We start from the raw sequence: 24417 nt of genomic DNA, 5'->3' as shown, positions 1-24417 counted from the left end.
GCTCTTTAATTTTTACCATGGATTTTCTTTCTACTTCATTTTATTTTTGGACTTCTCATATAATTGTGCAAACATTTTTTGTTATTTACATATTTTCACAGGACATACTGTATTATAACAGGAAATCCAAAATTTTGTTTCTCAAAATCTATTTTCAGTTTGCATGTCTTAAATGAGCCCACAAAAAGATTAGAAAAATAGAGTGAGTACCTAAGCTGTGGCGTTTTGAATGCTGCGTGTGTAAATAAACTCTGTAAAATAGAGGAATAATTAAAAGCTATGGATACTTACACTAATGTTGTATGTCTGTCCACCTTTTAGTCCTTCCAACACTGCAATGACAGATGTGTCAGTTTTCTGGATGATGCTGAGGTTGTGAATCTGGACAGCAGTAGGATCATCTTCTCGGTAAACCAAAGCTTGATAGACTTGGATATTTCCATTGGGTTGAGAAGGAGGAAGAAATGTTAACTGAAATTTTGTAACTTCATCTGGTATCTTCTGAAATGTCATGTTGTTAGGTGCATCCTTAGGGACTGAAATGAAGTATTTAGCAATTAAAAAAATTTAATTTGTATTCATTTTGATCTTCATATAAAACTTACTTGCATCTAATTTCTGTTTATAAAGAGTATTACACAGACTATTTAAACCACATACATCATGAAAACAAGCAAAACGGCTGATGCCTTGTAGAATCACTGACAACTACAGGTTCACAGAAGCCATTAACAGTGATCCAATTTATTTGCTTATTTATTTAGTTTTTTATATGTAGTTATTTTTATACAAAATGCATTTCTATGACGCTCTGAACTTAAAAAGTAATGTAGACTCACAGGAAGTTGCCAAAATCATACATACAGTCCCCTGTAACTTTCCCCCAGCTTTCCCCAGTGGTGACATCTCATATAACTGTGGTTTAATATCAAACCTGGAAACAGATATTGGTACAAAAATGTTAACTTAACTGTAGACCTTATTCAGATTTCACCATTTTTCATGCTTTCTTGTATGTGCGTGTGGTTCTGTGCAATTTAATCCCATGTATGTAGAGTCCTATAACCATCAGCAGAAACAAGATAAAAAACTACTCCATCACCATAAATAAACCTCTTGCTCTCCCCTTGTATTTGCCTCTTCACAACACTAATCATTCCCCATCCCCATGGTTTTGTCATTTGAGAAAGACCATAGCACAATGACCTTGAGGTCCACCAGGGTTGTAGTATATACATCAACAGTTCATTCTATTTTGATTGCTAAGTAGTGTTCTGTCTTATGGATGTACTAGAGTTTGTTTAATCCTATAGAAATATTTGGGTTGTTTCCAGTTATTCTGTTGTTGTTATTTTTATTGCTAATAAATCTGCTGTTATCATTCATACACAGATATTTGCATAAAACAGTCAGTTTTCAGTTCTCTGTGGCTGTTGCACAGGAGTGTAATTGCTGGATCGTGTGGTAAATGCATGTTCAGTTTTATAAAAGATTACCAAACTATTTTTCCACTGTGGCGATACACTTTTAAATATCCATTAGCAATGTATGAGAGATCCAGTCTTTCTGCATCTTTTCCAGCATTTGGTATTATAACTATTTTTAAAATTATTATTTTATCTGTTCTATAGATGTATAGCGATATCCTGTTGTGATTTAATTTGCATTTTCCCAATAGCTAATGGTGTTGAAAACCTATGTTATCATGAGTTTGTCAGTCACATTTCCTCTTTGGTGAAGTGCCTGTTCATGTTCTTTGTCAATTTTCTAATTGCATTCTTTTTAAGTATTAAATTTTAAGATTTCTTTATATATTCTAGATATTCGTTTATTTTTGATAAAAAGTTACCTTAACATATAACTAGCTACCTATCAATAAATTACTAGAAAAATGATAGACATGAGGATAAAATTATTTTAAAAATATAAGAGCTGGTTCTTGTTGTGCTACATAATTTGGGTTCTTTAAATAAATGACTAGTTGAATGAATATATCTATTTTGATCACACTGAAATGGATATATTCTTCCTTCATGAAAAGGCTGTTAATAGTTGGCTGTCAATTGGTAAGATATTCAGATATTCTTACAAACATCTCTAGAGATAGTGCCCTGTGGCAAGCGAAAAATAAGTAAATAACTGAGGGGAAAAAAAAAAAAAAGAGAGAAAAGCAGATAAACATGTTATTGTGCCAAATCAAAGTGAAAAAATGCATACCTGAATAAAGGTTAAATTGGTTCAACACACATTTTCACAACATTTGCTGTTATACATTTTTACGATGCATAAGAAATATATTTTTCTTAATTTTTATAAGAGATGTTTCTCCAAAATTAGAATCAGCTTTGAAGTTGATCATGTATAAGAATTTTTGGAATGCTAGGAAGAACTTCCTATCTTCCAAATATCTTTGGTTTTACACAGAATATTCTACTGTTAGAGGTTCAGTAAAAAATTTTGAAACTATGATATCCTTGGAAGAGGTAGCACATTAAGATTTGCAGTCAACACTTTATGGTATGAATGTGAATAAATTCAGCAGCATCTTTCCTCACAGACAGAACGAGGGAGCGGTGCAAAAAGTGTAATAAGAAAACAGGTACCTGGAATGTACATGGCCACAGAATGGAAACAAATGGAATTTTAGGGTGCTGAGGATAAGATGTACCTTTCCACTGAGAACCTTAAGTTTATAGACAATTGAGTACACAGCGTAATGAAAAGACTAGCTAGAAAATATTCTTACCTCCTATACTTACCTAACAGATAGCAACAAATAAACTATAGCAGCACATCCCTTCATGTGCTCTTTCCAAAGATATACCTGGTGGCCAAGACCATCAGGAGTCTGAAGGAGGACGGGGCAAGTGAGCTCTAGGGAGCTGACTTTCCACATTAAATCCTATCGCTTACAACCTTATTATTCGTTCAGACCCTGCTCATAGGATTGAGTAAATCTGTATGAATTGTGACATTTATCAAAAAGATCATATAATAAAACATGTCGCTTAACTAAGTGAAGAAAATGGATATGGTAAACAGCCTGGGTTCTAACCATACCACCCTGAACGCGCCCGATCTCATCTGAATTCTAGATTTTTAATAATAGAGTATTATTACTTTAATGTGCCTTTAAACCATGGGACAGAAATAATTAAAATGGAATATTTGGTGAATTGGAAAAATCAACTATGAGGCAACGTAAGTCAACTTCTGAAATATCTAGTGTTTAAAAAAATGTAAAAAAGGACCATTGGGTACCTTATTATAAACTACTTTACTTCTGAATTTACAAGTATTGATTATTCTACATAATTCCACTTTGCCTCACTTTTGTCAGTCACCGTGAGTCACTGAATTTCATATTTATGTACTTTAAAAATTTCTCATAACACATATGCTTTTTAGGGTAGGGTATGAGAAACTGTAAGAAAGACACCTAACTCAATCAGATTTTAGCAATGACGAAAGATACGCCTTACCTGATTCTAAAGTAGTAACGATCATTTCAGCACTGGACTTTCCTTCTGCATATGCAGCGCTGATATTTCCAGTGAATGCAGTGATCACCACGGAATACCTTGTGAATATCTTTAAATCTTTAATTTCTATGGTTTTATTTTCTTCATTTGACTTGATTAAGGAAATATTAAATTCATCGCTATCTACCTACAGGAAAAAATAGCTAACAATGAAAGGAAGCAGTGCTTGAGATACAGATCACTAAAACATGATACTAGAAAGCTACATGTGGTGTATTTTTGGAGCCAAGATTTAAAATTTCTTTTTTTACAGTCAGATGGTCCTGGGAAATCTAAAGTGCTACTTTAACAGTTTACTAATTAGCAGTTATTTCAATAATTGAAAGTAAAAGAAAATTAACCAATCATAATCAGTCAGAGCAAACAAAAAATCATCTCTGCAGTCAATGAAAACTACTCCAATGTTTTATGGAACAAAGAATATAGGGTTTTTTTTTTAAATTGAAGTATAGTCAGTGTACAATTTCTGGTGTACAGCATAATGTTTCAGTCAAACATATATATACATACATTCCTTTTCATATTCTTTTTCATGTTAGGTTACTACAAGAAACTGAATATAGTTCCCTGGCCATACAAAAGAAACTTGTTGTTTATCTATTTTAGTAGTAGTTAATATCTGCACATCTTGAACTTCCAATTTATCCCTTTGCACCCAGTAACCATAAGTTTGTTTATTATGTCTGCGAGTCTGTTGCTGTTGTGTAGATAAAAAAGAATAAAATAATGCCATTTGCAGCAACATGGATGGACTTGGAGATCATCATTCTAAGTGAAGTAAGCCAAAAAGAGAAAGAAAAATACCATATGATATCACTCATATGTGGAATCTAAAAAAAGAAAAAAAAGATATTAATGAACTTATCTACAAAGAATATAGGTTTTGGTACCCAATCATCAAGGGTTCAAATCCCAACTTGATCACCTAATAACTCCTGTAGCATTTGATAGGTCATTTATTCTCTCTGTGTTTTACATTCTGTGTATGTAAGATTGAGGTGATAAGATCTATTTATAGCAATTTGATGAGATTTTAAAAAAACAGATCTAAAGTAGCTAGCACAGAAATTTGAATTTTTTTACCATGACCCACAAAAATAAAATATATTTTGCAACATAATTCAGGATATTCTTTATAACTGAAAACCACTTTTCAGAAATACAACTTTCTGAAATGCAATTTGATATTTCCTGCTCTTTTTTTTTTTAATCTTACTCCAATTCATTTAAAAAATGCTGGCCATGACTGAAGTTTGAAAAACTGATCTAGCACCATGCATGGCAATAAATAAGGAATCATTAATCAATGTATATGTCATAATTAATAAATGTACACAAGTGAGCATCCTTAGGTGTATTAAATATAGTAATATAATGTATTAAAACACAGTCTGTCTTTGAGAGAGAGTGTGGCCTATTCACTGTAGGGATTAAACATAACTAAAGTTTCTAGCACTTAATAGAAAGGCTTTTCCTGAGATGAACAACAGAAAATTCAAAATCTTATTATGCCTGCTTCTCTCAGGTACCTAACTTGAAACACTTAAAAACAACTTGGCTACACTGTCCTCATTATCAAGTTCATTTTCAACTTGACACTCTTTCATAATTTTGAAACAATTTTTTGTTGCTGTTCAATATGTTCTTCAAATGCTCTTTTCTAAGAACTTTTTTTTTTTTTAACAACAACAACAAAAAAAGATGTTGCTATGAGAACACAGCAAAAGGCTGATAAATGATACCAGCCTTGCAAAAAGTCAAACAGATCAAACCATGAACCATCATAAGACAGCGCAGTGGAGAGAGATGTTCCCCTTTTCAAGGTGGCAGAGAAACAATTAAGCAAAGAAATCCAATTAATCAGGTGCATGGATCTCCTGGGAGAAAGTGTGTGTATATTTCACACATTGTCAACATCTAAATATCACATACAAATCTGGCTTTTTAAATTGCCCCTAAGACTAGGCTTATCTTCATGCTTGGTAACAGTTATCTAGAGATGAATGACAGGTAACTCATTTAAGGGGACAGAGATGTCCAGTTCATCACTGCCCCACCCAGTTAGCTTCATTTTGACTGCTCTTTTATGTTACTCGCCTGACTACTACAGCTATTTCAACTCTGATTTTGGCTACCAGTTTAACAACTTCGTCAGTGAGTGCCTAAGTTAACGCCACCATGCGATTCATAGAACCATTTCTTCCCTCTTCAACCCTCAGCCCCCAAATTGTCCACTGGGTGCAAAGAGTTAAGAGAAACACTTCCATTCTCAAGATAGTTCTGTGACACAAACAGAACGCTTTACACAACCCCACGGTCACTGTGCCTGAGCTTATAAAGTAAAATTAAACTTTCCAATGCCTTCCATTAACAAATGGATAATGAATAGCAAATAGTAAAATATGAAATAAACAAGTTTATACTGTGAAGCACAGGGAACTATATTCAGTATCTTGTAGTAACCTATAATGAAAAAGAATATGAAAATGAATATATGTATGTATATGTACAACTGAAATACTATGCTGCACACCAGAAATTGACACATTGTAAACTGACTATACTTCAAAAAGTAAAAAATAAAATATGAAATAACGTGCATGTGATCTACTATATCTTAAAAAGTATATTGTAAAATCCAAAAAGAATGCTGAGTCCTCAAATACAACACGTGCAAAATTTCATTTTCTTTCTTCCCTAAACCTGTTATCTTTCTTGTCATCAACCATTATTTATCCACTTACCCAGGACTGAAATCTTGGACCTTTATGACCCATCATTCCCCTTCAATCAATTCCAAATTTCTTTGCTCATATTATATTTGATCATCTATTATTATAATTATGAAATGTCTCCCTTTTTTTTTTTGAAGTGCCATTGCTTTCCAATGGCCTCTTATTTAAATGTTTATATTCCCAGGATACTGTCCTCGGGTTAGTTCTTACAGAAGAGTTTCTTACTCTACATGTTCCATAGCTAATCTCATCTACTCACATTATTTCATCTATCATCTAAATGCCAACATTTCCCAAATCTGGAAATACAAATTACCTCTCCTGAGCGACAGATCCATATACAGTACTGCTAATGGACTATCTTCACCTGGAGGACACCCAGGCATCTTCAACTCAGAGCATCTAGTACCAAATTCATTCCTCTCCCCTACAGATCTGTTCCTCCTTGCAATTTTCCAAATCATGAATCTTAAATTCACCCTTGATTATTCCTTTCACTCACTAACCATTTTTTTTTCACCAAATCCTGTCCATTTAAATTATTTTTCATTCTATTTCCCTCACTCCATTTCCTCTGTCCCTATCTTTCTTCTTTCTTTATTCTTACAGTTTCCTGTCTCCTTACTTGGCAGTCCAGGACTGCTCTAAAACTCTCCTCTACAATGGAACCATACTGCTCCTATAAAATAGAAATCTCTATCCTACTACTGCTTTAATTCCACAGTTGGCACCCACTGCCTTTACCATGAAACCTACCTTTTGATCCATCCTTCATCCTTCAGTCTTTTCCTCCTGAATGCTTTACAGAGGATTCCTGAACTACTTGCTTTACTTTGAATGAAGCTACCTTTTCACACTTCTAGTACCATCTCCTTTTCACGTTCTGCTTCAGTTATTTTCAAGATTAAGACTTAATGTTATCTATTTGGAAGATATTTCTCCTAATGCTTTCTCCCTTCTCCTTTTGTATTGAGTTCTTTTTTTTTCCAACTGTATTTTAAACCAATATACCAGTACCAATTTAACCTCTTGTTTATATACATCATCTATACTCTGAGGATAAATATAATAATAACCATGATAATATTTTATTTACATTTATTAACACTTGGTACATGTCAGGCAATGTTTTAAGTTCTTTATGCACGTTTACTAACTTAGTCCTCAGAAAAATCTCCGTCCCCGGGGTAGAGTTATCAACCTTTATTTTACAGGTTAACCCAAAAGGTTAAGTAAGTTGCCTGAGGTCTAACAGAGTTGAGATTAAAATTCAAAGTCTGGTTCTGAAACCTATGTTCTTAACCACGCTCGATACTGCCTTTTGCAAATGCCTTACCGATTTGACATCTATCAGATAGAAGGTGGGCCCAGTAATGACAGCAGGTTCACTCCAGCTGATGTTGATGCTAAAAGGTGATGTTGCTACTGCATACACATTTTCAGGAGGGCCGTCTGGAGCTATGCAAATAGAAAACAATCAATTACTTTGCTACATGTAAGCTAGCATTTGCCACAGTACAATGATAGAAAAGACCATAAAAAGATAATCATAATGAATTAATTATACATTAATTTATAGTTCACAGCATGCCAAAAGGCATTTGCAAATCAAAAGATGTAATTTCTTTTAAAATAATTACTATAAAGAACTTCCACATGAGAAATGATTTTTAAACTCAAAATAACATTTTGAAAAAGAAACCATTACTATTGCTAAAGTAAATCTTTTTAAACAAATAAATATTTTTATTTTTAAAAAGTTAGACTAACAACGTTGTTTTAAGAAACCTTGCAGACACATATTTGCCTACAGAAAAGTGAAACTGGTTCAAGTGAATTATATTTAAAATTTATTGTCTTACAAATGTAAATTGGCTTGGTTTTGATTTCCCTGAGGGGGTAGCATAGGAAATAAATTATACAACTGATCTGATTATTACAAATGTAAGTATTTCCTGAATTCATTAAGATTCCAAAAAAATTGTTTAATTTGTCTTACTTTTATTATTGTTGTCTTTTCATCAAGAGTACAAAGTAAGAGTCAATATTTTAGGGAACCGAGTGCTGAAAACCCTTGTTTAAATCTCAATTTGTGAAGCTACCAGGAATTAGAACAGTTTTCAGTATGTTAAGAAGGATTGAGTCACAATTAATTTGACACAGACATTGACCTAGAAACACTTAGGTCACACCTCTCTGTCCTAGTATGGCTCTTTGTCAATTCCAGGGACATTAAATATTAGGAGATTAGTATTTCCCAGTATTTCTGATTTTTAAATCCACATGAACAAATATTACTAAACAATATTATTCCATAGATCCCAAGAAGGTGTAAAGAAGATGCAATATTCCTTTTCTCAAATAATTTATAAGAGCAGTAAGTTGTGTGATCTGGGTCAAACAACAAAACTGCGGGACCTCAGTTTCCTCCTTGTGTGCACATTTCACAGTTAAAAAGAATTACAAACACATAATGTGTGAAAGTGGCTGGTTAGCTTAGTGTTTGGCCCGTTTTTTTGTCAATTAATACAAACTATTACAATAAAGGGCAAAGTAAAAATAAGAACTAATTAGAAACATAATCTATCCTGACAAGGCAAAGGATGAAGTGGTGGGTCTGGGTGGGCTGGGAGTCAAGGTAAAGCTGCAGAGAGGAGATGGAGACTGAAGAGGCTTTGAAACATGAGAAGGATTTCAATAATCAGAAGGCTGGTTTGGGGGCACTTCTTTGCTAAGAGGGTGATAAGCAAAGCCACAAAGACATAAACAACAGGGTCCACAGACAGAATTTTATTTCGGCAGAATGGCTTTCCATGGTAATCTTACGTTTATTATTTTATACATTCGAAACTATAACTCGAGGAAGGGGTCCACACACTTTACCAAACTGTCAGAGGAATCCATGGTACAAAAAAAAATATTCAGAATCCCTAAATTCAAGGAACAGAGACATCACAGAAAGACCAGCATTCACAGAGGGACAGAGTAGGCGACAAGCCTCAAGGAGTCACTGAGGAATTAAGTTAGGCACTTGATTATTATGTTAAAGGGTTTGAAGTTCATTCTTTAAACAGTGGGATGACACTGAAAGTTTAGAATAGGAAAGTATTTTTCTAATGATTTAGGAAGAAATCTCAGATTGCTATGAAACAGGTAAGTGCTCGGAAGCACTGAGTCCAGATAGGCTACTTCCTGAAAGCCAGCTGACGTCTGATGATCCTCAAGCAGTAGAGTGACAGTCGGGAGAGACTGGAGGAGATAAATCCCACAGTCATTTAGAAAATTTTAATTAAACGGACTTAAGTGCTTATTAGACGTGACATAGAGGATGTAGTAAAGGCTAATTCATGTATAAATCCTGGGAGAGTGTTGTTGACAGAGCAACGGCAGCACATTCAGGGACAGTTACTAGGTTGGGTAGGGGTTAGGCTATGGCAGGAGATGATAAATTTGGATCTGTGATCATGAAACCTAGATACTCACAAGGATGGAGATGCCTACCTGGCAACTGGAAAGATGAACCTAGAACTAGGAACACAGGTCGAGATGGAAAAGGGTTTAAAATTTTTTCAGATAATTCTTTAAAAATTGGGATGGTATAAATATAGCAAGTGTATCTGATTCAGGTGAGTCACATGCTCTGAAGAAAGCCAAAAGGTTTATCTCAACAGCAGGTAGGTATTTAAGATGTTAATACTAGTGACAGTCTTTGAACTATGAATGAGTTATTGGCAGTAGAATGTTTCCAAGAGCGATGATATTATGTGTTTTGGATTTGGGATGCCCAATTTAGCCCATAAAAATATATTGTAAGAGTAGGCTTGAAATAACTTAAAGTGGTACTCAAATATCACTATAGAGGTATCTAGCAAGTATGTATGAGAAAGTTTCTGTGGGAAAATGCCTTTGGGGTGACAAGCATATCCTTCCTACTTGAACCTTTTCTGATTTTTGTGCAGACCTCTGAACACTGACTCAGAGATCCAGTCCATATGGCATCCAGAGGAGAGTGGGGAGGGGATGTTCCAGGATTCAGAGCTATGATGAGCTGGAAGGTGTTAATAATGATGACAGAATTGGGTACATGATTTCTCTGGTGACTACTATAGAAAAGGTCATGGAATTTCAGCACTTGAACAAACGCTGCATATCCTGAGATGATCGGTCTTATTCTAATTTTATGATCCTAGATTTATGAAAACTGTCTCAAATTGTAGTGTAATTCATTTGGATAAATACAAATGAGAACCACGAGAGGTCTCCTGCCACCAATATAATTAAGTGTTTTTGGAGGGCCTCACAGAATAACGCCCTCTATACTCTTTCCTTCCCAAACTGGATATTGAGATGTTCAGGATCAGGTGCACCATGACTGATCATTATTATGAATGTTCCTATGGAGAAAACAGCTTTGAAAAATCAAAGATGTTTTGTGGGTTCCAATGGCCTATCTCCTGCCTTTGACTCTGTAAAAGGAGATGGGCTAGAAGCTAAGTAAAACTTTATATTAAGGCATTTATTAATTTTAATAGTTTAGTTACTTACCATTTATGAATGTTTTTGCCAAACCTGCCTTCTAGCTCTGTAAGAACCATTGTGGAGACATAGAATTTTCTGACAGGCCACACATTTCAGGTGGTATGAGACAGGAAACTATTTTAGCCTACCTTTCTCTTTATTTCTACCCGAATGTTCTGTTGGCTTCTCAGTGAAATTGGTGCATTTATCCAATCAGTAAATATAGAGCATCTTCTATGTGCCAGGGGCTGGGAAAGTGATCAGGTCTATAGAAATGATCAAGGTAGGTGTGGTCCTATCCATATAGAGCTTCAGGAACATCTCATACAAGTAAATGACATACTCTGTTAGGAAGTGGTATGCACCACAATAAAAGAAAATGAAGCAGGATAATTAAAATGGGAATGTGGATGGGAGTTACTATTTTAAAAAATATGGTGGTCAGAATATGCCTCTCTAAACAGATGACATTTAAACAAAGACGCAAAGGAGGCAGAGGAACATGGGGATGTTTGAAGAGTGTCACAGGGAGATGGCCATGAGACAGGACTATGTCTGCTGTGTTCTAGGGATAACAAGAGCTTCGGTGAGGCTGGACCCAAGTAAGTCAGACTGAGAGTCAGAGAGAAAATGGGGCCAGACTGTGTAGGGCCTTTAATGCCACTGCTAAGGTCTCTGTAAGAACTGCTGTCAGACAAAAAGACAAATGCCACAGTTTATTACCCTGAACTAGAAGGGACCTTTGTAGATTTTGATGCTTGGTATCTAACTCATGCCAGGAAGATGGGTCAAAATTAATTAGATCAAAAGAGGGGCGATTACCTTTAGAATCTGATTCTTATACCTCTGTAAATATACCAACCCAATAGCTGTCGGAAGTACACTCGTAAACCTAACTCATTCCCGCAGACAGGCAAGGTGGTACATTATTGTTGCCCAGATACCACGGACAGCTTACTGAGAATTTTCTGTGATAAGAAAATTGATAAGATTTTTCCGTGACTATGTTGACGGGAGCTTGTTTTTAGAAATACTTCCAGGAAATATTCTTCTATATCTGTGTCTTCCCTGCTCTGTCCTTTGGATCCTCGGGGGCTCCGATGATGACAGATCCAAAACCATTTCCCAAGGGAAACTTCGGCTAGTCTGGCAAGTATTTCTGTAGACCAGCTCAGAAAGCAGGACGATGCCTTACTTCAACTTCTCATCTTTCACAGGAAAATGTTAACCCTGCAATCATTCCTTTAATACCAGCAATCAAAGCCCTCATCGGGGAGTATTTGCTACCCCAAGCAGAGCTGAGTGAAAAAAGACATTTAAAGATCACTCATGGCACATACTAACCACTTGAAATACTAAATATTTTAAGTTCTATACACTAACCAGCCATTAGAAAAAGGCAAAGTATTTAGCCCCTCACTGAGCTGTGCTTTAATGCCATTTCTTGAACTTTCCTAAAGTTGTTTTTTTTTTTTAAGAAACACTCTAACACCTGCATTTTTAGTAAATTTGATGCAATTGCTTGTTTTGTTACATAAGTGTTCCCTGTGTTAAATCCTTTATGAAATATTATTCTTAGAACATACTATATTAATCAATATTCTTGAACAATTATAATGTGATGGAATAAGGACTTCTAAATCTAAACTAAAAAAAAAGTAAACACATAACTAAACTGACACATGAGTAGATTATATGCACATAATATATGACTGATTAGAATATATATTTCATCTGTATAAAGCAATGAAAGATAATCATTTAACTCATGAGTATTTTAAGAGAAATATATAGAACACCAAAATGCTCAAAGTATATTATAAAACAGCATCTAATTATTTTAGTATCAAATATTATAGTATACTTTTAAGCAAATAGCATTTTCAAGTTTCTTTTAGGTAATTTTCTCTTGGAATTTATCAAAATCTCAAGTGCATAATAAAATACATTCAGTATTATTTTTTATTCCAGTGTGTAGTACATTATTAGAGTCACATAAGGGGGGATACAAATTTACAATTATGAGCGTCAACTACCAAATTAAAGGAAGCTTAAAGCAGTAAAAGTCTGAGGAGTTGAAAATATGCCAGTTGAAAAGCTTAGTAATGGATAAGCATCTCTGGGAGACTTTGTCTCTCCATACACTGTCACATTCTGATTTAGGATTGTTTGTGAAATGAATCGAGTCAGTAATGGGCTAAGAGATCACTATACCCTTTCTCTTATAAATCACAGCAATTTACTCAGTAGGAATGATCTATCCTTATTCTCTCATTCCCCATAATCCAATCACTTCCTCTCATAAGCACTTTTCCCCTGGTTTTCACAATAATGCATTTTCTGTAACTAACAACCATCATTTCCTGATTATCATGCTTCTATCCTTGCACAGGAATGTGGGTCTTATGTAGGTCAGGGTCATCTTTCCCATCCATCTGTGTCCCCATGCTAAGTGTGTTAGCTGAAAGGTGAGTCTGGATAGACCATCATTTTGCCTAGTGCATATAAAAGTTAGAATGCCCCCAGGTCTACACCAGTTTGATTAAGAACCACCAAATTTTGGTGTGTCTAATACTATACTTTCAGAATAAGCACACTCAAAGACTTATTAGTAACTCTGCCTTCTGCAGATCCCTGTAAATTTAATGATGAGAAATGTTGCAGAAAATACTCTGTGGTTTTTAGTGCACCATGTGGTAGTGACTTTCCTAAAGAATAAACATAAATAAATAAATGACTTGACAGTGACTCACAAGACAAAAAATCTTGAGCTCTGCACATATGTGTGATTTAAACTGTCTGCACAGCTATTTGAATTAAAGTTCATTTTAAGTTTATTTAAAGGTCCTTCCCTTCAGGGTATTTTAGTTTCAGGAGTTGGTACACGGGACTACCAGATGCCTAGCTACTGTCATCACTAAATGAAGGACTCCTTTTCTTTCCTCACCTGTACCAGTATTAACAGCCTTTAGGGCTGTAGGTTGGCTTAGATTCACCATACCTGGACGAATTAGCTTTAAGTTTTAGATGCCTCTCAGGACTAGATGAAATCTAATTAGCTGGGTGGTTTGGGTGGATTCCTGACATCTTAAACAATGCAGGGCATCAAGGGACCTAAAGAAGTTCAGCAATTAGATTGACCACATTTATGCAGGCCAAGAGCATCTCTGGACACATCCCACTGATGACAATACTGCACTAATTGGCTACCCTTCCCGCTGTTGAGTGTTTCCCTAGAGCCCAGGGATTTCACTGGGGTGAAACTATTGTTGGTAGAGGACATATTTCCTACCATTTTACAGGACTTTCATTTTGTTTTATAGTTAGATTTCCCAACAGCAAGATGGTGTCACAAAAGGCAAATATAAGCGTAAGAATCTGACCCATTAGACTATTCGATGAGAACTGAGACTGATTCATGGATATCCACAGTATTAGACTTCATTGTACGACTGTTTTCTGTGATGCTGAATGAGTAGTTTTCTGAGTAACTGAGGCTGGCTTAAGTTGGAAAAAAAAAATACAAAATACCCCAAAACTCTCATTTCTAATAGTAGCCATGCCAGGTGAGAATGAAAACATTCTCCTAGTAGTTCTATTGCTTTTAGGATCAGATAATACATCTTTTTTTCTAGAATAGCATTTTGTTTATAAAACAAAGTATAATTAAAAAGAAAAGAAATTAAAGTGTACTTAGAAGTCAATGTGTGTTGGGGCAAATCCCATCCAATTGTTTGGGAATGGAGATGGCTGGATTATGTACTAGAAGCTTGTGTAATATCTCCAAGTCTTTCTTAGTCTCGGTTTTCAAATCTAGTAATATCACATAGTAATTATCCTATAAATTTCCTTCAACTGTTTTGTTTTTAGTGTTTATGCTGAAAAAGACATTCTATTTGTTTATGCAAGTGGAATTTCTAATTATTTTTATTTATATCCTGGGAAACTTGCTTAAGAACCTAGCAAAAGTTGTTTTGTTTTTTTTTTTTGACATTAGTTAAATAGAGTTGAATGCTTTATTAAATAGTTTAATTTTATATGCCTACTATTATGTCCTTTAAATTATGATTCCACCTGAGTATCTTCCCTTTGTAATCCTCCTTGGCACCCCTCCACCTCTTAGTACTTTCATACCAAGTCCTACTCAAGATCTAAAAGCACAGGCTCTATCCTAGAAATGAGTGAGGTGCATGAATGAATCGGCATGTGTAAAGTTCTAAGAATAGTTCCAGCACACAGATAAGCTTTGCTGTTGTCATGATTCTTACTATCCAGCCAAGGGGGGGTCTCAGTTCAGTTACTAGGCCCAACCAAAAAGTGCCCTAACTATCAGGCATCGCAATCCTATGTTCTTTTTTCAGAATTGGGAGCTTTCCAAAGTCAGGTAAGAGTTCTCCCCACTTTCTTAGTAAATGCAGAAGGAAACGGAGCTGAAAATTTGTTGGCCCATGGCCTAAAACTGAGGCAGACCTCAACTGAGATTAATGACAAGAAAATTACTAAGAATTAAGCCTACTTCACACTTCTTTCTGAACCAAGGGAAAAAAAGATTTTCAGAAGAGTCAAAATAAATTCAATTCAGAAATAATGTCATTTGCTGGTGTTTGGAAAACTGGACAGCAGCATGTAAATCAATGAAGTTAGAATATTCCATCACACCATACACAAAAATAAACTCAAAATGGATTAGAGACTTAAATATAAGACAAGACACAATAAACCTCCTAGAAGAAAACATAGGCAAAACATTATCTCACATACATCTCTGCAATGTTCTCCTAGGGCAGTCTACTCAAGCAATAGAAATAAAAGCAAAAATAAACAAATGGGACCTAATTTAACTTACAAGCTTTTGCACAGCAAAGGAAACCATAAGCAAAACAAAATGACAGCCTATGGAATGAGAGAAAATATTTGCAAAAGATGAAACTGACAAGGGCTTGATCTCCAGAATATATAAACAGCTCATATGACTTAATAACAAAAAAACAAACAACCCAATCCAAAAATTGGCAGAAGACCTTAACAAACAATTCTCCAATGAAGACTTATGAATAACCAATAGGAACACAAAAAAATGCTCATTATCACTATCAGAGAAATGCAAATCAAAACAATGAGGTGTCACCTCACACCAATTAGAATGGCCATCATTCAAAAGTCAACAGATGATAAATGCTGGAGAGGGTGTGGAGAAAAGAGAACCCCCCTATAGTGCTGGAGGGAATGCAGTTTGGTGTAGCCATTGTAGAAAACAGTATGGAGATTCCTCAAAAGACTAAAAATAGACTTATCATATGACCCAGCAACACCACTCCTGGGCATATATCCAGAAGGAAGCCTACTTCAAAAAGACACCTGCACCCCAACGTTCACAGCACTATTTACAATAGCCAAGACATGGAAACAGCCTAAATGTCCATCAATAGATGACTGGATAAAGAAGATGTGGTATATTTATACAATGGAATACTACTCAGCCACAACAATGACAACATAATGCCATCTGCAGCAACATGGATGTCCCTGGAGAATGTCATTCTAAATGAAGCAAGCCAGAAAGAGAAGGAAAAATACCATATGATATCACTCATATATGGAATATAAAAAAAAAAAGATGACAAATGAACTTAAATATAAAACATAAACAGACTCACAGACATAGAAATACAAATTTGTGGTTGCCAGTGGGGACGGAGGTGGGAAAGAGATAGATTGGGAGTTCGAGATTTGTAGATATTGACAGGTATATATAGAATAGATAAACAAGTTTATACTGTATAGTGCAGGGAAATACATTCAAGATCTTGTAGTAAGTAGCTCATGGTGAAAAAGAATATGAAAATGAATATATGTGTATTCATGTATGACTGAAAAATTGTGCTGTACACCAGAAATCGACACATTGTAAACTGACTATAACTCAATTAAAAAAAAAAAAGAAATAATACCATTTGCAGCAACACAGATGGTTCTAGAGATTATCATACTAAGTGAAGTAACTCAGAGAAAAACCAGTATCATATGATATCACTTATATGTGGAATCTAAAAAAATGATATGAATGAACTTATTTATAAAACAGAAACAGACTCACAGACATAGAAAACAAACTTATGGTTATCAAAGGGGAAAGGAGGGGAGAGATAAATTAGGAGCTTGAGATTAAGAGATACACACTACTTTATATAAAATAGATAAATAGCAATTAAAAATAAATAGATCAATTCAATTCAATATGAGATTGAGATGAGTCTGAGATGAGAAAGTGAGAGAACTCAACTGAATTTTTAAAACATAAAATATAGCTAGCTATAGTTGGGGGAAATTTTTTTCTCCTTTTTTCATTTTGATAACCAGCCTTTCTATAATATTGATTTTTAAAAAATAATATAATGAAAATTCTTATCCTCTGATTTTTAGTGATTTTGCTGAAAAGCACATTCTACATGCTTATGTAATGGAATTTCAAAATACTTTTATTTATGTTCTAGAAAACTGTTTAAGAATCTGGAAAAAGCTCTTTTAAATTAAATATATAGTTAAGTACTTTATTAAATAATTTTATATCTACACTATTATGTTCTTTATGATTTCACCCAAATATCTTCTCTTTCTAATCATACTAAGCAGCCCAAATTAAGACATTGTTCTCCTTCGTTTTCTTCATGGACTAACAACCTACTATGGTCTCACTTTACCATATAAATTCATTAACAGTTTATTATTTTAGTTAATCATTTAGATACTGCTAAAGCTTCAATCTATTCTGAGATAGGCATTTACTATTTACTTTCATTGTTTGAAAGCCTTCTCAATTTATTATGTGCTTGTTTCTTCCCTGTATGCAGTAATTCCTACTTATTATATAGATTAATGAAAAGGAAAAAGTATCAACGATATAAAATAGACTAGTCTGTGAAATTAAAAAAAGTTGAACATGTCAAACATGAAAAGAAACCACTAATGGGGAGAATTTTAATTTTGACAAGAACCATGCAAGTATTTAAAAAACAAGTTACAGACAAAAGATTGGAGAAAATTAGTATGAACTATTTTGCAACACGGAGAATTTTCACATTGAAATACTTTCATATTAAAGTCAAATGCTTTCCTTGAGTCCAAATGCCACATTCACTCAGTCTGAGATACTGAGGAGGCGTGAGGTGTAGAAATATACACAAGACTCCATCACCTGGCCACCTCTGCTTTTGGGGACCTCAGAATTCCATCCGTGAGAGAGAAACCATTACGATGTAATATGTTCAGTATTTAGAAACAACTTTTAGAAAGTGGTAGTGGAAAGAGGAATTTATAGAAGGCTTTGCAAAGGAGATGTTTGGTTTGAAACATAAAGAAAAGGCAGTTGGTCTCCAAAAGAGGACAGCAAGGACAGTAAGAAAGAAGCACAAAGGAGAACGAGCGAGGTGCGTGTGGGGAATATAAGCACAAATCATAGACGACCGGACAGAGCACACTGCAAGTCTACTTTCTACACAATAGGAAAATAGAAAACTACAAAGCTTTTAAGCAGAGGAATAACAGATAAGTGTGTTAAAAAAAAAAAAAACTGGATTCAGGTGGATGGGCAGACAAAATGGGAACAGAAAGACCATTTAGATATGTTTTGTAATGATCTAGGAGATGTATTTTAAGGGGTCTGAATTTACAGACCCTTAATAGAGAAAGAAACAAATTCAGGAAATATTTAGAAGGTAAATTTAACAGGATTCAGTTATGGACTTGGGGGTGAGGATGGCAAGAAAGAATTAAGCTTGATTCCTAGATTGTGAGCTTGAACAAATAGGTACAATACCCTGAAACAGGGAACACAGAGGGAGGAGAAGGTTTGCAGGGGGGGGCGGGCAGGGACAGTGCTAATACGGGGCTAGAGATGTCTGTGGAAACCCAAGAGGTCATACCGGTAACTTCAATCTCCAGGTCTATGAGAGAGATACTGTCTTGAATTACACATTTCAGAGTATCAGGCAACTAACTTAGAAGACTTTCAGCAGTATCTAATTAATATTGCATAAGTACAACCATCATGTCTAGAATAAATTATATTTATTTTCTCTAGAAAGCCACCGCTACCAAATGGGCTTCTTTACATCATAAATTAGTCATGAATTATATTTTCCTATTTATCTATGGCTAACATCTCTTCTTATCATTATATAATTTCTTCCTTATAGAAAGGGGAATGTCTACCTCTGTTATGATAGCATTCACCACATTCTAATTGCATCACATCATTCAGAATTAAGAAACATAATTGCATAAACAGTAACTCATCCACAATGTCTTCTTTCTAAACATGTGAATGAGTTATTTGCCCTCTATTCGGTTTTTCTTCTTTTTAGATCATAAAGTTGCATTCCTTGGAAGCTTCTTTGATGAGGCATGTTTTGTTGAATTTTTTTTAACCTAACAGATGTTTGGGTAGTTAAAATTCCTCATGAGTATGGTATCCTGTGGTTTTCACAACCTAAGTGTTACCTCAGGAATTTTCCCTTCTTGCTGTCCTCCAGTCTTGGTGGTCTATAGGGGATGCACATTATGAGAGTCCCATTTCATTCCATACAAATTTCACACCCACACTCTTTTAAAGTTGTACATTTCCTCAGCATTATAAGTACCTATTGTGCACCACTGAGATACTTAACAGCTTTCCAGTCTACATTCCTCCCACACACACAACTCAAATTGCTTTTGAGCAAAAGGATAATTAGAAAAAGAAGAGATGAGTAAAATAATCTGTAAGGCTTTACTATTTCAAGTTAAGTATTTCTGCCATTTGTAATTTTTGCGCTTATGTTTGTATCCACGCACACTCAGCATGAAGTAGAGAGTTACGGCTATGATACAGACAATTTAAGGAGAAAAGGGATTCGGCTTCAGTTATCTAGATCAGAGTATGTGGGAGAAAGAAATGTTAGCTTGAGTTGGCTGAATATTCTTGCCTTCCTTCACTGTAGTATACAGCAGTAGATTCGGATTCAGAAAGCAATCCAATTTAATTCTCAGCTTGCATTCCAACTTTGCTCCCTGCATCTTCAATTTCAGTGCTCTTCTTTATGAGCTCAGAGAGAGTTTAACATATTTTCTTATTCTAAAAGCCATTTTAGAACATTTTATTAATATGTATTATTCCAACTGAGTGGTCTTTTTATTTGCAATATTCAAATGTTGAATGATATGATCTCAAACTAGCCATCAACTTATCAAAGAAGCTCCAGGGTTTGATAAAATGTTCCGTTATTAAGTGCTTAGGCACAACTTGATGCCATTAGAATAAAATGCACAATTCTGAAACAGTGACTTTTACTAATTTATACTGTTGTTTAGTCTTTTCTATAATTCCGAGAAATCATTCATTTTCATCATTTTTTATCTGCCTATATATTGCAAAATGACGTAACACTGTTTTGGAATCAATAATGATAATAAAAAACTTATTAATTTTCTTCATCCGGATTACTTTCTGTTTGCAAAATATCTGTAATACTTTCCATCTATGGTATGCAGAAACATCAACATCTAAGCATTACTGACTTTTACTCTTAAAAGCATTACTGCTCTTTAAAATTTTTCTTGCTTGACTGTTCTAATTTCTCTCTTTTTTTTTTAATTGAAGCATAGTCAATTTACAACGTTGTGTTAATTTCTGGTGTAGAGCATGATGATTCATTTATACATATATATTCCTTTTTATATTCTTTTATTATAGGTCATTACAAGGTATTGAATATAGTTCCCTGTGCTATGCAGTAGGACCTTGTTTATCTATTTTATATATAGTAGTTAGAATCTGCAATATCCCACTCCTAATTTATCCTTCCCCACACCCTTTCCCCTGGTAACCATAAGTTTGTTTTCTATGTCTATGAGTCTATCTCTGTTTTGTAAATAAGTTCATTTGTGTCCTTTTTTTTTTTTTTTTAAAGATCCCACATATATGTGATCTCATATGGTATTTTTCTTTCTCTTTCTGGCTTACTTCACTTAGAATGACAATCTCCAGGTCCATCCATGTTGCTGCAAATGGTATTATTTTATTCTTTTTTATGGCTGTAATTTCTCTTTCTCTTATTCTTACATGTCAGTTCACCATATATTCTGTCTTACACTAATATATGTAGTGTCTTTTTGTTTTTCATATCAAATGCAATCTCAGATTATATCTCCGTGGCTTAACATAATAAAACTTTTTAACTGTAATTTTATGAAACTCAAATATTTATCATTAGAACAATATTCTCTTCATTCCTGAGACTAAAAGAAGAGTGATCAACTCATTTTCATAATTTATACAGTTAGAGTAACTGGAAATTCGTTGAAAGGCTTTAAACAAGGAAGTGACATCATCTGATTTGGGTTTAAAGAGATCAGCTTGAAAGCTAAGGATGTCAGGTTAATGCAGTGGTAGCAATAATGAAGAACAGGACTAATACGACAGCAATGCAAGTGGAGGGATGTGTTTAGACAGCATGGTTGAAACAAATCATCAGCAGAGTGGAGGAGGAAAAGAATGCTGCCTGGATTTTCACTTTCTGCAGTCAGATGAGTGATGGTGGACCTTAATGAGGGAAGAAAGATTGGAGGATGAAAAGGTTTAGTGCTTATACCACATTCATTTTGAGAGATATATTTGACACATCTGCCCAATGGTATCAGTTGCTCCAGTAAATATACTGAATGGGCTCTAGGGAGCACTGGAACTGGAAGTAGATACTGGAGAATAATGACTATATAGGTAGACTTTAAAGCCATAGGACAGGATAAGGTCACTTAGGGTAAGGTCTAGGTGTTGTGTGTTGATAAAGAAAAGGGCTAACTACAGATTTCTCAACACTCCAATACTTAGATTTAAAGAGAGAGAGAGAGAAAACATGCCAAGGAGACTGATAAAGAGCTATCAAGGAGGTTAAGAGAAAAATCAGAAGGGCAGATCTTACAGAAACCAGAAGTCCAAACACCACAGAGGAGACAGACAACTGGGAAGAAGGCTAAGTTGTCTAGATTCCATCTCAAATGTGGAATTGCATTAACAAGCCTTCATTTAACATTTACTACAGAAACATTATGCCAGGTACTCTGGGGAATAGTAACAAGAGACACATTTAGTGACCTAGAAAATAAAGCCTCTAGATCAGTTTATCTCACTATTTGTAAAGGTCTACAGCAGCCTACATTTATCACAGAAACGGTGTGTGTGTGTGTGTGTGTGTGTGTGTGTGTGTGTGTGTGTGTGTGTGTGTGTGTGTGTGTGTGTGTGTGTGTGTGTGTGTGTGTGTGTGTGTGTGTGTGTGTGTGTGTGTAAAAGCCTAAAGTCACTGAAAAGGTTGTAAAGCTGGCTTAAAAGCAGCATAGCTTCTGGATAGGAGGGAAAATGTAGGCACAGAGAAAAGGATACTTGATGGCAATCAGTGTAGCCTAGTGAGAGACCACAGGAGAGGACCATAATGCTTTGTTGGAGTCAAAGACTCTAGCACCTTGGCACAACTCTGGGAGTTAGAGAAAAGCCCTAATAATAGACAGAAATTGAATTTCCCACTGGGATTCAATTCAGTTAAAAAACAAATATGTTATTATGGTTAATGATGTTTAAGCAAGTAGGATAACCAGTTAGTTTTAAAATATAAAACTAAAGTTATAAGAGCAATCTTTACCTATACTTTGAATGATTTCTATGTAAAAAACACATTTAAAGAGCATTTTCTTGAATGCAGAAGTATATATACATATACAGGATGTTACTTACGGCCAGGCAGGGTTTGGGTAGATATCCAACTTGAAGCATTGCCATAGCCGGCGTTGGTGCTGGCGGCCACTTGGAATCTATACCATCTATATTTCTTCAACCCGTATATGGTCTCTTCAGTTAGGTCAGCTTCATAGAGGTACTGAATTTTTTGATATTCAACACATTCTTCTGATTCCCATTCTCCGCATTTTTGAGCCCGAAGTTGAGTGGTAATCTTGTAATTTTGGAAGTAGCCAAAGATACTGTCAGGTCTCATCCATGTCAGTGTTGCACTAGTTGACTGAATGTTGGAAAAAGCAATATTTGTGGGAACACTGGGAACTAAAAAGTAAAGGGAAAAATGAAAAACAACTGTAATTACCAAACATTGTGTAAACAAAGGAAGAAAAAGGATTTACAAATATTTCTTTACTGTGCACATAGTGGTGATCTCTTATTTCAACTGCCCTTGGAGCATTTAATGAACAGAAGCTTGAGGTGATGCTTCAGAGACCAATGTTTCAAAGGGTTACAGGACAAAACAATTGTGATTTTTTTTCATTCCTAATTTTGCTCCCAAATTCACTCACAAGTTGTTTACAAACCTGAAACTAACACTGTAAATCAACTACACTTCAATAAAATTTTTTTAAAAAATAAAAAAAAATAGTTTTGGCACGACATGAAAAAAAAGCTTACTTTAGTTCCCCATATAAGCAATGGTACAAAGGAGAGCTACATATTCATATAATCCTATGTATTTCCTAGGTATGGTCTGAGTTTTTAATATTCAGTTCCCAACAAAGACATTCTTATATTTAAATGTCTCGATAGACACAAGTACATCTTATATATAGTAAATGTTGATTATAAAATAAATAGATAAGATCATTAAATAAACTGATATAATTAGTTAATTTTTATCTTGCATATATTCAAATTTAGTAAAATTCTTTCCAGAGCATCATTAAGCAAACTGGTATTAACACACACAATAAAGTATCTGTAAGTCACCTACAGTCACATGGTCCTACTTGGAGTCACTTATTAGATTTCATATTAACCACTGGTTTCCTATATGCATACCCTGCGTTAGGCTCTGAGCCTGGTATTAGGAAATTAAGATACATAGGCTTATGTTTTCAAGAAACAGCCATTTATCAGACAAATAATATAAGCATGCTATGGTTAGAAATATAAAAGAACAATGAATTAGGTGATAAGGCAGCTTTGTCAACTACGCCTGTCCCTGTATATGTCCAAGAGCCTTTGCTCAGAAGGCTGAGACAGAAAGAATTATAACAACGACTTGTACACAAATAACACAACTGATAAAAAACTGTACGTTGCCAATCACATTAAAAATAATAAAATTAATAAATAAATGATGCCTGTACCTATCATATTAATTCAACATTCAGTAAGTATCTAATGAGCATCTAATTTATGCCAAGTACTACTGGAAGTGCTGGGAATACAATGAATAAAACAGACAGAAGTCCCTACTCTTTGGTAATTTATAATCAGGAGGTTTATACACAAGTATAAACAACTATTATATACAGTATTTTGGATGATGACTAGTGCTATGGGAAAAAAAATGGAAGAGAAGAAAGGAAGAGTTCCAAGGATATTGAAATTTTAAATTGAGTAGTCAGAGAGAAAGCCTCACTGATTAAGAGACATGAAGTTCCTGATGAAAAGGGGGGAACTAACCATGAATATTTGGAGGAAGAACATTCCCAGCAGAGGGAGATGCATGATTAAAGGCCCTGTGTTGGAACCATGCCTGGAACATTTGAAGAATTTAAAAAAAAAAAAAAAAAGGCCACTGTAGCCTGTAGGAATTGGAGGTATGAGAAGGAACACTGAAGAC

The 24417-nt window shown here is 34.8% G+C and overlaps 1 protein-coding gene across 1 annotated transcript in view; it reads right to left on the bottom strand.

The window, feature by feature from the left end:
• PTPRQ (protein tyrosine phosphatase receptor type Q) overlaps positions 1-24417 on the bottom strand; it is a 186761-nt gene that overhangs the window by 60569 nt on the left and 101775 nt on the right. Inside the window, exons 28-31 of the mRNA XM_031463085.2 lie at positions 22560-22883; positions 7614-7735; positions 3483-3669; positions 292-536 (exon numbers count right to left, since the gene is read on the bottom strand). Of these exons, the coding sequence (XP_031318945.2) occupies positions 292-536; positions 3483-3669; positions 7614-7735; positions 22560-22883 (878 nt within the window). The remainder of the gene's footprint in view (positions 1-291; positions 537-3482; positions 3670-7613; positions 7736-22559; positions 22884-24417) is intronic.

The sequence above is a fragment of the Camelus dromedarius genome, chromosome 11, assembly GCF_036321535.1.
Source record: "Camelus dromedarius isolate mCamDro1 chromosome 11, mCamDro1.pat, whole genome shotgun sequence".
NCBI classification, from domain to species: domain Eukaryota; kingdom Metazoa; phylum Chordata; class Mammalia; order Artiodactyla; family Camelidae; genus Camelus; species Camelus dromedarius.
This window is presented reverse-complemented; position numbering and strand designations above follow the sequence as displayed.